This window comes from Palaemon carinicauda, chromosome 15 (genome assembly GCF_036898095.1).
Source record: "Palaemon carinicauda isolate YSFRI2023 chromosome 15, ASM3689809v2, whole genome shotgun sequence".
Classification (NCBI taxonomy): domain Eukaryota; kingdom Metazoa; phylum Arthropoda; class Malacostraca; order Decapoda; family Palaemonidae; genus Palaemon; species Palaemon carinicauda.
This window is the reverse complement of record NC_090739.1, coordinates 56,379,707-56,392,527: the sequence shown is the minus strand read 5'-3', so window position 1 is coordinate 56,392,527 and position 12,821 is coordinate 56,379,707. Positions and strand designations below refer to the sequence as shown.

Sequence of the window (12,821 nt, the reverse complement as noted above, 5' to 3'; positions counted from 1 at the left end):
GCTTCTTTGCTCCCTTAGCCTTGGCCTTGGCCTTCTTGGGGGAGGCAGCAGCAGGGGCAGCAGGTGCAGCTTCAGCGTCAGCCATCTTAAGGATTGTGAACGTAAGAGTTTGTTCGAACAACAATAGTGCGAGAGTGAGTCGTGAGACTGATGAATCTCGTAGCGTAACTGATGAAAATTTTTCGCCGCCAGCTGCTAAGATCCCCTGTGCGGACGGATAAGTAGCTCAACACCATTGACGCCCGTTTTCGTTACAACTTGAATGCTAGACCTCATCTTTTTGTGTTTGTGAACTGTATTTTCCCCAAGATTATGATCATAAAGGAATCTTTTAGATATCAAGGTTGCATATGACTTTAATGGAAAAACATCCATCTTCCCTTTGGATAGAATTGAAATGGGTATCAAGTCGTCAATTCAAAGAAATTTAGAAAAATAGAAATATAAATGTGTTCCGTAACCCATGTTGCTTATATCTGATCAAATATTTTCGGAATTTTACTAGCTTATTTCCATTATATTGACATTCATATGAAAATAGCAACCATTCATAAGTAAGGAAAACGGAAAATATTAATGTATGTGGCATTACCAGGACTGTAGTAATGAAATTGCATGTGTTGAAAAAACACATCTTCTCGCATGGCCGAAAATACTTTGCAATGAATGGATAATCAACTAGTTTCATTTTGTCTAGTTAAAGGCTTGCATCATCTTATTCACAGGACAATCAGTTATCATCACCATGGTAGGCTATACATTAATTGCTATATAGGCCTAACTTTGTTAGCAACCTTGAAATAATCTCAATACTCTTTTATGAGTGGTTGGAAAGCTGGTGTTTGACGCACTCCCTAAAAATAATCTCGTAGTTACCAATAAAAATGAAATTCTCTATATATAATTGAACGAGACTGGGCCTAGATTATTTTTTCTAATAAAATGTCAAAACAGTCAGCTACACACTCAATGTTGACAATTCAATAGTAGAAATTAAAATACTAAATGCACACGAACACAAGAAATGTTTATTTAGGTTAAAAACTATAACCATTACCCATTACGTACATTATCACAACACGTAAGATACATCAAATACTTTGGTATATTCATTAAGGAAATAAATGCTTCTGATTAAAAAAAAAATTGTTCCAATATATTTTTGCTTGACATATCACGATATCAACTCAATTAGCGCTGCATTGTAATTGTGATAAAAAATTAAAATTCAGTTGGAATTGAAGTGTAGCCTACTGATGTAAATTTTTCCAACAAAAGATTTGAAAAAAAAAATATTCAAATTCGCAGTTTATTCTCTCCCTCTCTACATTAGGAGCAATCTCTCTCTCTCTCTCTCTCTCTCTCTCTCTCTCTCTCTCTCTCTCTCTCTCTCTCTCTCTCTCTCTCTCTCTCTCTGAAAATAATCTATTTTTTTATCTTTTATTATAAAAATACAATTACATCTTAGCAATTTACATTATATACGTAATTATTCTTTACAAAATACTGATATGAACTACATTGTTTTACATAGTTATAAATCAGCTCAATACAAATTACTGTAAATCAATTATATATATATATATATATATATATATATATATATATATATATATATATATATATATATATATATATATATATATATATATATAATATGCAATAAATTTTATTGCACAAACGTTCTTAACATATAATTATGTTACATATTCAAGTAATTATCATAAATGTACGCTTTTGTAAAGATCTTATTTAATTCTTTTTTTAAAGTAGGCCTATTCTTTATTAATTTTTTTGTTTTTAACATTCTATTTCTTATGAATATAAGTAAATTTGGGTCATCGGTTAACAGTCGTATAGATCGCCCATACCACAACTTCGCAGTTTATTCTCTCCCTCTCTAGCAATCTCTCTCTCTCTCTCTCTCTCTCTCTCTCTCTCTCTCTCTCTCTCTCTCTCTCTCTCTCGTTCTGAAAATAATCAGTCAAATATTTTTGTGCCCATAATCTTATTGTAAAATGCATTAAGACTCATTCATAATTCTATTCTAAGTAGACAAATCTGAAATACATCAACATTATTATGAACGCTATATATATACAGTATATATATATATATATATATATATATATATATATATATATATATATATATATATATATATATATATATATATATATATATATATATATGTGTGTGTGTGTGTGTGTGTGTGTGTGTGTTTGTGAGTGTAAAGTTTCTCAAATGATTTTAAAACCTTCGATGAACATCTGGTTGGAAATGTATGAAACAATTATCCCCTATGATGTTGTCATTGACAGCAGTCATCGTTATTTCTGGAGAGTTCTGATGTTATTAAAGTTGGCGAAACTATAAGGTGTGTCAATGAAATATTACATCAATTTCCGTTATGTTCCATTTTTAAAAAAAAAAGAGGCTGCTGTAGTTTCGTTATTATTACTTCCGGTTCGGTCAGTCTTTCAGTGAAGCCTACTTGACAAATACGACGATCAGCTGTTGCTCTTGGCGGGAAAGTTGAATATACAGAATAATGTGAGACAACCAGATACGAATGGTGGGAAGGCTTGTCACCGGGCGAGAGTTTAGGTTGCCTGGTGTAGAACAATCTATATTCCATGTTTTGTTTATAAGGTCTACTAAGATTATTCTTCTTTTTATATAAAAAAAAATGGATATGTTGAAATATGAACACAAGATGATTTTTCATGTGAAATAGATTTTGTGTGAGCAAGTTGAAACACCAGAAAAGAAAAAGAACAAAAACAATGTATGTTACCGTTCATGAACCCTATGATCGATCCACATGGAATGGCGCCAAAACCAAGTTTTCAAACCACATTCCTGCTTGAGCAGCCTAAAGATTTGTTATTTCAAAAAATAATTTTGCTGCTATGGCTTAATGTAACTTTTGTCAAATTATGATATTCACGGTAGGGTATATGAATCGTATCAAAATGGGATTTTCACAGAAGTTTTGTAGATTTGTTCTAAAATTGATCATTTTATACAAGGAAAAAAAAAACATCCAAATTTTATTAGCCTACCGTTGCATCGCTTCCAGAAAAGCTGTGCTAAATGTAGTGTGAAGAATTTTCTTGCATCATTCAATTACTTTACCCAAACATCCAAGACAAGAGAAAGTCAGTTGCCCAGGCGAAAGAAAAGCAATGAACTATGAAACTAAATGCGGTTATTTGTACTAAAGTTTGAGAATGAAATCTTTGTCGTGGAATACCGTCCATTTGATTTCATTTACGATAAGAAAGATACCACAAACAATACTCTTGGGTTCTTAGCTTCTCTGTGCACCTGTTAAACACCACAATCAGCTGTTACTCATGGCGGGAAATTTGAAGTATAATACCCGGTGACCCGGGCAAGACCGAACGCTCATGGAACCCATTCTCCATTGTTACCGGGCGGGAATATTGAGTTGCCTGTTGTAGGATGATCTATAATTCTGGGTTCTATTCTCTGTTATATGACTTGTCTATCTTTTTCATAAGGTAAATCTTGGGATATGTTGAAAATGTGAACAAATTACAAAAAAAAATTAACAGGACAACAATGAAATAGTAAAAGCTAATAAAAAAAGAGAAAAAAAAACCGGTGCGAGTTGTCGACCACCAACCCAGGAAGGGATGGGCCAAAGTCAAACTGTCAAACTTTCAAAATACGTTCATAGTCTAGTCCCTCCTTGTGCATAAAACTTTGATATTTCCAAAATTTATTATGTTTCTGTTACTGTCTGCTGTAACTTTCTGGCTTGATTTTCTTAAGAGGAATCCATTTGTAGTTTCAAATGACTTATTTGAATCAAACTAATTCTTATTACAGTATTTACTGAATTTAACATTTCAAAAGCAAGATTAATCCCAATAATGTGTCTTGCACGTGATTTATTCTTGCAAATAAATTGTCATTTCCAAACAGAATTTATTTTTTAACCTTATATATTGTCTAGAACCGTTGAGTTTCTGGTTTAGGCAATGTATGAAAAAACGAAATCTCATCTCTCTCTCTCTCTCTCTCTCTCTCTCTCTCTCTCTCTCTCTCTCTCTCTCTCTCTCTCTCTCTCTCTCTCGTAGAAAATAGCAATTAGCCACGGCACAGCCTTTTTCAAAGCTTTATGTAGGATCAAAATCCCGTGATTAAACTGAAACATGACAAGTGCAAAACCATGTTTTCTATACGAATGGTTTTTGAGGATGGCTGGACATAAAAAAAAAAGGAAATAAAAAACTTTTGAATGAGTGATATTTGTTCTAAAAAGTTGCTTGCACAACATAATTTTACCATTCATACAATATTTGATGAACTTTGATTTTGCATGATTAAATCATTCCCTGAATTAATGTTTCCTTTTAGAAAGTCAATTAATTTTAATTCTTTACGATAACCGAATTTCAAAATCTACTGTAATGTAATAATGCTGGAAATGACTGCTATCATGACCATTCTTGTATTTGTGAGAAACATGGAGCTTGCAGTACAATAAAGTCATGCCTTTTTAGCCCACTTCACTTATATCTATTTACTCCGTTAAACATGACTATACCACGCTGGCACTGTCTTCACTGGAATAGTCATATCTAATGATTATATTTCACATATATAGTTAACTCTCATTACTTTAAAATATTAAAGGTAGGTTGACACCTACGCACTTTTTGGCTGCGACGTGGGGTCGTGCCACCTAGTAGGAGAAAACTTTTTTTTTTTTTTTTTTGTCAACGTCGTGACATGAGTATGCGAGGTCTTGTGACATGTCACGAGAGACATCCTTTCCGTTTGTAGATTGTGAATATATCAGGGTTTTTTTTTTTTTTTTTTTGCAAATTTTTTCAAGAGCCCACAACAGTATATATTCAAGAAATTTCTATTCTAGGAGAATATTTAGTTTAATGAAGTATTTTAATTAGTTTGTTACTCCGTATTCTTTAATCTTTCACTGCATTAGTATTCCTTTCAGTTTTCTCTCAATAGATATTATAGAAAATATATCCGCTGTCATCTTCCTTCTTAACTTTTTTTTCTTAGGAAATTTGGACGTGGTGTTTCCGTACGAGGTGTCACGAGGTGAGGCGACGTGTTTACGAACTTTTGCAATGTAATAACGGTTGAATCTATGTGTACATATTTATCTAAATATTTAACTGTCATTTTTGACGGGTCGCGTACATCTCTCTCTCTCTCTCTCTCTCTCTCTCTCTCTCTCTCTCTCTCTCTCTCTCTCTCTCTCTGTGTGTGTGTGTTATCACATTCTGCATTCAACTCCCGGATGTATCGAGGAGAAGAATTTTGTAAGTTCATTTTCTTAGAAGTACGATTGTTTTACACATACTAGCGTATGCGACCCGTCAAAAATGACGTCTTAATATTTAGATAGATGTGCACTTTGCACACAAATGCACACGTGCACACACAGATTATGCCCATCCCAACCTCACCCCTTTTCTAACTACAACACGCTAGTTAGGGCAATTATGGGGAAATTTATGTATTCCAATAGGTTGCTGTTTAGTGTGGTATATATATATATATATATATATATATATATATATATATATATATATATATATATATATATATATATATATATATATATATATATATACTTACGAAGCTGGTCTAGTGTAGTGTAAATTCAATAGTTTATTCATAATTTTGTTTATATTTTATATATTGTTTTCACTTGAGCATTGATGAGATGATGCCCAGCCCATAAGATGAGCTCCTCTCATGTAGATATAAGTATTTTATGTAAATTACGTAAGAATTTCGATGTGAATTTCATTGTATTCTTTATTCAAGATAATATATGTAGATTTACATTATTTACATTACTTTTTATTTCACGTATGTTTGCTACGAAGTCTTACGTAGTCTATTTGAGAGTGTTGTAGGATTCGTGTGAGATGTGAACAAGGGCTTAGGTAATGTTCTTTTATATTTTATGAAGTATTGCATTATGTTTGAGAGAGACAATTCAGAACATGTGCTTTGGAAGATTCTCTACCATTTTCTTTAGAAAAGTCGTGAAGGCCTGGTGAGAGGAAGTTATCTTTTTTTTTATTACGAAGACACAGGGTAGGCTGAACGAGCGGACTGTGAGAGCCGTCTGGTACGGCGTGAGTGGCATTTGGGAGAGTAATATTTGGCAACTTTGACGCTTGGTACAGCCCCAACGCTACCAGACCTCGATTCTTGAACCTTCCGGAAGCAGTTAGATTTCATATAAGGGTGACCCAAGGTTGGGTTAGAGTCAGATGGAGATCGAAATAGAACTGCAGCCTGAAGATAGCCTCCTTCCCTTATTGTAAGTGTTCAGTACGTTGTAGTGTGTCCTCTCCTAAGTGGCTCTGTGCCCCAAGGCAAATCGTGTGTCGGAAAAGACGGTGATTTTTAATTCATTATATTAGGGAGAGTGTTGGCATTGTATAACGTTTTTGGGCAATTGGCCCTGTAGAAAGGTTAAGTTTTTGTAACGTGATCTGGTTATCTATTATTCATTAAGTGTCAAACTTGAACATTGTGTTATTCACATTTATTACAAGTTTTTGTATAATTTTCATTACATTATTTCTTTTCTTAGACTAAGGTTTATACAGATGTAATAGTTCGAGTTAAGTTCTTATGTAATTTTCCGATCGTAAATTTTTTGCCTCAATTTAAGTTTTGTTCAGATTTAATTTTTTTCCAGTGAATTATTTTATTATTGTGTAAATTCCTTCAAAGTGATGCAATTATATAGAATATATTTATTTTTGTAAAGAGTGTATTATTCCAATCATCGTTATTTGGAACCAGATTCCACTCGATTCCTGTTAAGAACCACAGTAAGTTAAATATGTTTCAATAATACTTAAGAATGATTAGCCAGCTTGGTTTTGAGTGTACTTTGGACGCCTTTGGATATCCAGTGTTTTATATATTGCTGTCTGGGAGTTATTTAACGGTCTCAGAATTCGTGTAGTAGTATTTTAAAGTGTAACAGTTTTAATGTGAAGGCAAACAAGTGAGTTTGTAATTCAAGATTTTTATTAACTTGCCAGTCTTAGTATATATAATATCATATGTTTGGTTCACAGTCACGAGCCATGTTATAGTATATTTTTAGTGCCCAGACTTCGTGAGCCATATCATATAATATATACATATATATATATATATATATATATATATATATATATATATATATGTGTGTGTGTGTGTGTGTGTGTATACAGTATATATATACATATATATATATATATATATATATATATATATATATATATATATATATATATATATATATATATATATATATATATATATATATATAGATATATATATATATATATATATGTATATATTTACACTAGTAATGTTTGCAACCTGTTAAAAAACACGGCTTATTATTTAGATAGCTATGCATACACATGCACTCCCCTCTCACCAGGGTATGACTACTCCCTCTTCCCCTACCCGAGGGACGGGGTGAGCTAAACATGACCAGATATTTATAAATGTATATATGTATATATATATATATATATATATATATATATATATATATATATATATATATATATAGATATATATATATTTTTTTGGGCTCAAGCCATGTCGTCCTGATGGAAGTTCCTATAGGGTAGCTTCTAGGGTATATTACAACTACGGCGATATTCCCAGAGAATTTACCTTAAGGTACCAGAATTCTAACTCCTGGAGCGAGTATCCCTCGTGAAAGGGATATCGCGACATATCAGAGGACGTATTCTAGACACGCCACATGGCAATCTACATCCTGGACAGAGATTTCGTCTCGTAGGAGGTGATTGGCGAGATACGAATTCGGGAAAGAAAAAGGGGGAGCCGCTCCCAAGGCTTCCCTATCCCCCGATTCGTATGCGTGCCTGGCGCCAATCCTGGCGCCATCTGTATTTCCTTTTTGCGTAGCTTAACAACTCGGTGTTTTTTCCTGTTTTTCTCGCAAATCTTGGATTTATTCTACTTTTCATGGCTTCTCCGTCTTCGTCGGCCTCTGATAAGTTGAGTATAGCGTCTTTTATGTATAAATGTAGGCTCTTGGTAAAATTTTGAGTGATTAATAGGATTAATCTTTGATACAAGAGCCGTAGCCTACCAGAGGCGTCTTGGACGCTGTCGCTCGCTAGGTATAAATTAGTTAGTCAGAGCGACATTCCTGGTTGTTTTGCTTTAATAAATTTTAGCTATTTAGCATTACATAGGATTTCCTTTCGTGCTTAGTATTATTTGGCGAAGTATTCGCCATTCTGGCCTACGCTAGGCCATGTAGCCTAGTCGTTTGGTCCTAGTACTTCATGCATGATCATGGTTTTTCCGAGTGTAATTAAAATTTTATTGAAGCTTTAGGCTATATTTTATACATTTTAGACTGTGTGGAATATTTCCAAGATAGTATACGAGTGAGTTTCGGTGATTTAGGTAATCGATTCTCTTGGTGCCTAGGCTAGTAGCTTATGGAGCCTTAGTATACTTTATCATACTCCCCGGTTGCTTCTTTTCTTCGGAGAAGGTATGCAATCCCTTTCCCTCTGTTTAAGCCTTGGGCTTATCCCTAAGTGGTTTTTTCCGAATTTATTTTCGATAAAACTATACTAGGGTGTTACTGTACCTTCCTGTTCCTGTAGTTATGGTTCAAGAGGGACAGAACAACAGAGTTTTTTAGTCTGAGTCTGTGTTGTCTGGCTTGGGGCTGAGTCCCCCTCGCTGACCTAACACAGACAAAGGGAGCTTAGCTCCCTTAGGTCACTACCGAAGGTTTCTGTGGATATGATTCCTTCTTTTGTGATCTACCAGACTAGTCCTTGTTGCTGTTCTCGGGGGAGGATAAGTTCTTTCCTTGGGAGTAGCAACGCCTTCCTTGCTTTGGTGCTCTGGGAGCTGGCAAGTATTGCTGGCCTTACCCCTTAGATCTCCCTTAGGCTAAGATAAGTTTCTTGGCTGCGGGTGATCTGTCACTAAAGCAAGGTTGGCAGAACCCTCTTGTCCCTTCCCCCTCTTTCTTCGTAATGGCCGAGCCATTACTGTACTGTACGTCGTTCTACATCTGGACCTAGTATAGGTTAGGATGTGGAATTGACTCAGCCCCTTGCCGGCCGGCAGAGCTGCTGGCCGGCAGGGGTCTTACTGTACTGTACGTCGTTCTACATCTGGACCTAGTATAGGTTAGGATGTGGAATTGACTCAGCCCCTTGCCGGCCGGCAGAGCTGCTGGCCAGCAAGGGTCTTATGTTTTCGAGTGCTGCCCGGACCTCTCTTGGTCCCTCATCCATGCCTGCCGGCAGAGCCAGACGGCATTGGTCAGGAAGCCTGAATTAGTTTCTCCCCTTCCTTATATGCACTCTTTCGGTTGCCGGGCTTGGAGGTAGTGTACACTCTTATCCCGGCATCCATTCTATTTTTCTTCTAGTGCTGTACCTGACCCGGCTGCCGGCCTATGAGACCGGCAGCCGGGCAGGTGTAGTCCTCTGGTTCTTTTGCTGCCGGCTGGCATCGGTCTTGTACCTTTGCCGGCCGGCTTATGTCAGCCCTTGTCTGCCGGTCACCAAGAGTGTGGCCGGCAGCTGGGTACTACCTTGTGTAGTTGTTGGCCGGCAGCCATTGCCGGCCAACATTGGCTGTTACCGGCCGGCAGTTGCTGGCCGACCGGCACAGACATTTGAACCAGAGTGCTGCCGCCCTATAGCTGTTAAGTAGTATACTTTAAAGCTAGTTGTGGTGTGTGCCGGCCGGCAAAGGCAGGCCGGCACACATCCCCCTATACTGTACTAGTATTCTTCAGTATAACATATACAGTAAGAAGAAAACTATGGTAAGGGTTTTGGTACAGCAAGTGTCTTCTAACACTATTGTGTTTTCTTGCACGTCCCTTTGCTGTTGCCCTCTGATAGGAAGCTGAGTTCTTTCCTGTCTATTATCCAGGTTTTTAAAATCATTGCTTAGGTGTGAGCTCCACCTGTTTCCTCTGGAAACCTTGCATTGGTTACTCTAGAAGAGATAAACCATTTTGATTTTATTATCTGGAAGGCTGCAACAATGGGTTGTGAGGGAAACACAAGTGTGTGTCTTTCCTTTATGAATTGTTATGCTATACTATGCATATCCAGTGATACATAGTTCACTTGATACTCATGGAAATTTCTTCTCTTTACAGGAGGACCCTCCGAAGTGCGGAAGTGTTTTCTGCAACGTCCGCAGGAAGAACCTCTGCGGACATGAGTGTTGTAGGAGACACGCAGCATGCGCTGTCTCCAAGGATGATCTCCAGTATTGGGACCCTCAGGTATGTACTGTATGCACTAACCTGATTACTGAGGCTTTTGATTCCCCTAGAACGGCGGAATCAAGGGATATAGCAAGGGAGAAGCTTCGTACTTGGGTAAGGGGCTTCAAGAAGAACACCTCTGGCCCTTATCTTCCAAGTGAGAAGATGAGGGCGTATCTTTTTCCCCAGGCATCAGCTGATGCAGTGATTCCCCAGCCTCAAGAGGAGATCCCTCAAGATCAAGTCCAGGTGGACGTGGAAGTCGCGAGTAGCGATGCAAGACATCCAGTTAGATGACAGGATGTCTGACCTGGACGAACGTTTGGAACAAGACCTCCTGGCAGAAGGTCAGGATGAAGTTCAAACCCCGGATGCCGTAGAGGATGAGGTCGACGAGGTGTCGGCTACTCCGGTTCAGATTCCGGAGCCTATCCCCTCAACATCGGCTGGTCTCCCAGTAGAACTGGGACAGGCCCTCTCTTCGATTGTTGGAATGATCCAACAAATGCAGAAGGAGAATCAGGAGAAGGCGGCTGCTATGGAACTGCGTATGCAGTCCCTGGCAGAATCACGTGGGCCCCGGAAAAGGCTCAATGTGAAAGACCTTCCCTTATGCTCAGATGCTAACCCATGGAGGTATGCTGAGCACATGCCGATGACGACTGGAAAGATCGTCATCTCGGATAAGCTGGGTTCAGTTCCCCTAGAGGAGGTGGAATTCTGGCCCAGCAAGGCATCATATCCGGGACTGCTATGTCCGGCTGAGAAAAGAACCAGCTTCAAGGGAAGAGACAGAGCCGAAGGAGGTCATAATTATGGACCACGCTAAGGCTCAAGCCCTACTTTCATCCTCGATGAAAGAGAGGGGCTTCTCTAACTCGAAGGTAGCTGCATTGAGCAAGAAGCTCCCTTCTTTTGTGTCCTCTCCTGCTAGAGCCTTCCCCTTTCTACAGAAAGGGTTTGCGGGCTGTCCTAAAGGCAGTCGAGGGCCGGCAAGCCTTGCCCCTCCCTGGAGGAGTGTAAACCCTTGTCGCTGGCCCTGCCTATGGACCACAAAGACTGGAAGGATGTCCATCTGACATTCTCAGTGGGAAAGTTGGAGGCTGATATTGCCGGACGGCAATTTGGCGAGGACCTCCCCAAGCTGTCCGACTCTCTTTTACGAAGAGAGTTCGAGACAAAAGAAAGACTGGCTGCCTCAATGTCTCATCAGACTACTCTTGAGACGATGGCAAGTGACCCCAAGGTCCATGAAATGTTCATGGTAGTGGCTAAGTCTCACCTAGCCACAGTGACGAAGGACCTTTATGGCTTCGTCAAGGCAAGGAGAGCTTGCAGGGAGTTCGTGTTCACCGGGGCTACGGTGAGACACGAGCCAAGGAAGTTAATCTCCTCCAACATTTGGGGAAAAGACCTTTTCCCTACCGATGTGGTCAAAGAAGTTGTTGATAAGGCCGCCGTGGAGAATAGAAACCTTCTCCAGAAGTGGGGCCTGGCTATCAAAAGAAAGTCTTCCCCGGAAGAGGGTCCTCAACCAAAGAGGAAGAATATGAGGACTAGGCTACCGTCTCGGTCAGCCAAGCCTTTTAGACAGCAACAGCAACTGCAATTGCCATTGCCTCCAGTGCCCCAGATGGTGGCACAAACCCCGACTACTTTTCAGTGGGTACCCCAGGCTGTGCCAGGTCAGTAAACCACATTCACCCCAACGTTCGAAGGACAGTCTTCTTCCTTTCGTGCAAAACCTAGAGGAGCAGCCAGAGGCTCGTCTAGGCGCCCCTCAAGGGGAAGGGGATTCAGAGGTGGTCGTGGTCAGGGAGGCAAGACCTCAGGACGGCAGTCCAAGTGAAACGAGACCGGTAGGAGGGAGACTGATGAAATTTTGGGATCGCTGGACCTTCGATCCCTGGGCCCAAAGCCTACTCAAGAATGGACTGGGCTGGAGCTGGTACAGCACTCCACCCCCGTGCCTTCGGTTTTTCCAACACTCCACCCCCGTTCTGGAGGAGTACGTTCAAGAACTGTTGGAGAAAAAGGTGATCCGAAAGGTGAAGTCCATCAAATTCCAAGGGAGGCTGTTTTGTGTTCCCAAGAAAGACTCGGAAAAGCTCAGAGTCATTCTGGACTTGTCGCCACTCAACAAGTTCATAGTGAATTGCAAATTCAAGATGCTAACACTGCAACACATAAGGACCTTACTGCCCAAGAGGGCATACTCAGTCTCTATAGACTTGTCAGACGCCTATTGGCACATTCCAATCAGCCGTCGACTCTCCCCCTACCTAGGGTTCAGGCTACAACGGAGACTATACGCCTTCAGAGCCATGCCATTCGGGCTAAACATAGCCCCAAGGATTTTCACGAAGCTGGCGAGCGCAGCTCTCAAACAATTACGCCTAAAGGGAATTCAGGTAGTAGCCTACCTGGACGACTGGCTGGTGTGGGCAGCATCCGAGACCGAATGCTTGCAAGCTTCCAGTCAGGTGATCCAGTTCCTAGAGTA

General features: G+C 39.3%; 1 protein-coding gene across 1 annotated transcript in view; it reads right to left on the bottom strand.

Annotated features, from left to right (window-relative positions):
• The window catches only part of LOC137653970 (uncharacterized), a 34,711-nt gene that overhangs the window by 715 nt on the left and 21,175 nt on the right, over positions 1–12,821 (bottom strand). The window contains exon 4 of the mRNA XM_068387603.1: positions 1–225. This exon is cut by the window's left edge and continues 715 nt beyond it. Coding sequence (XP_068243704.1) covers positions 1–225 — 225 coding nt within the window. The remainder of the gene's footprint in view (positions 226–12,821) is intronic.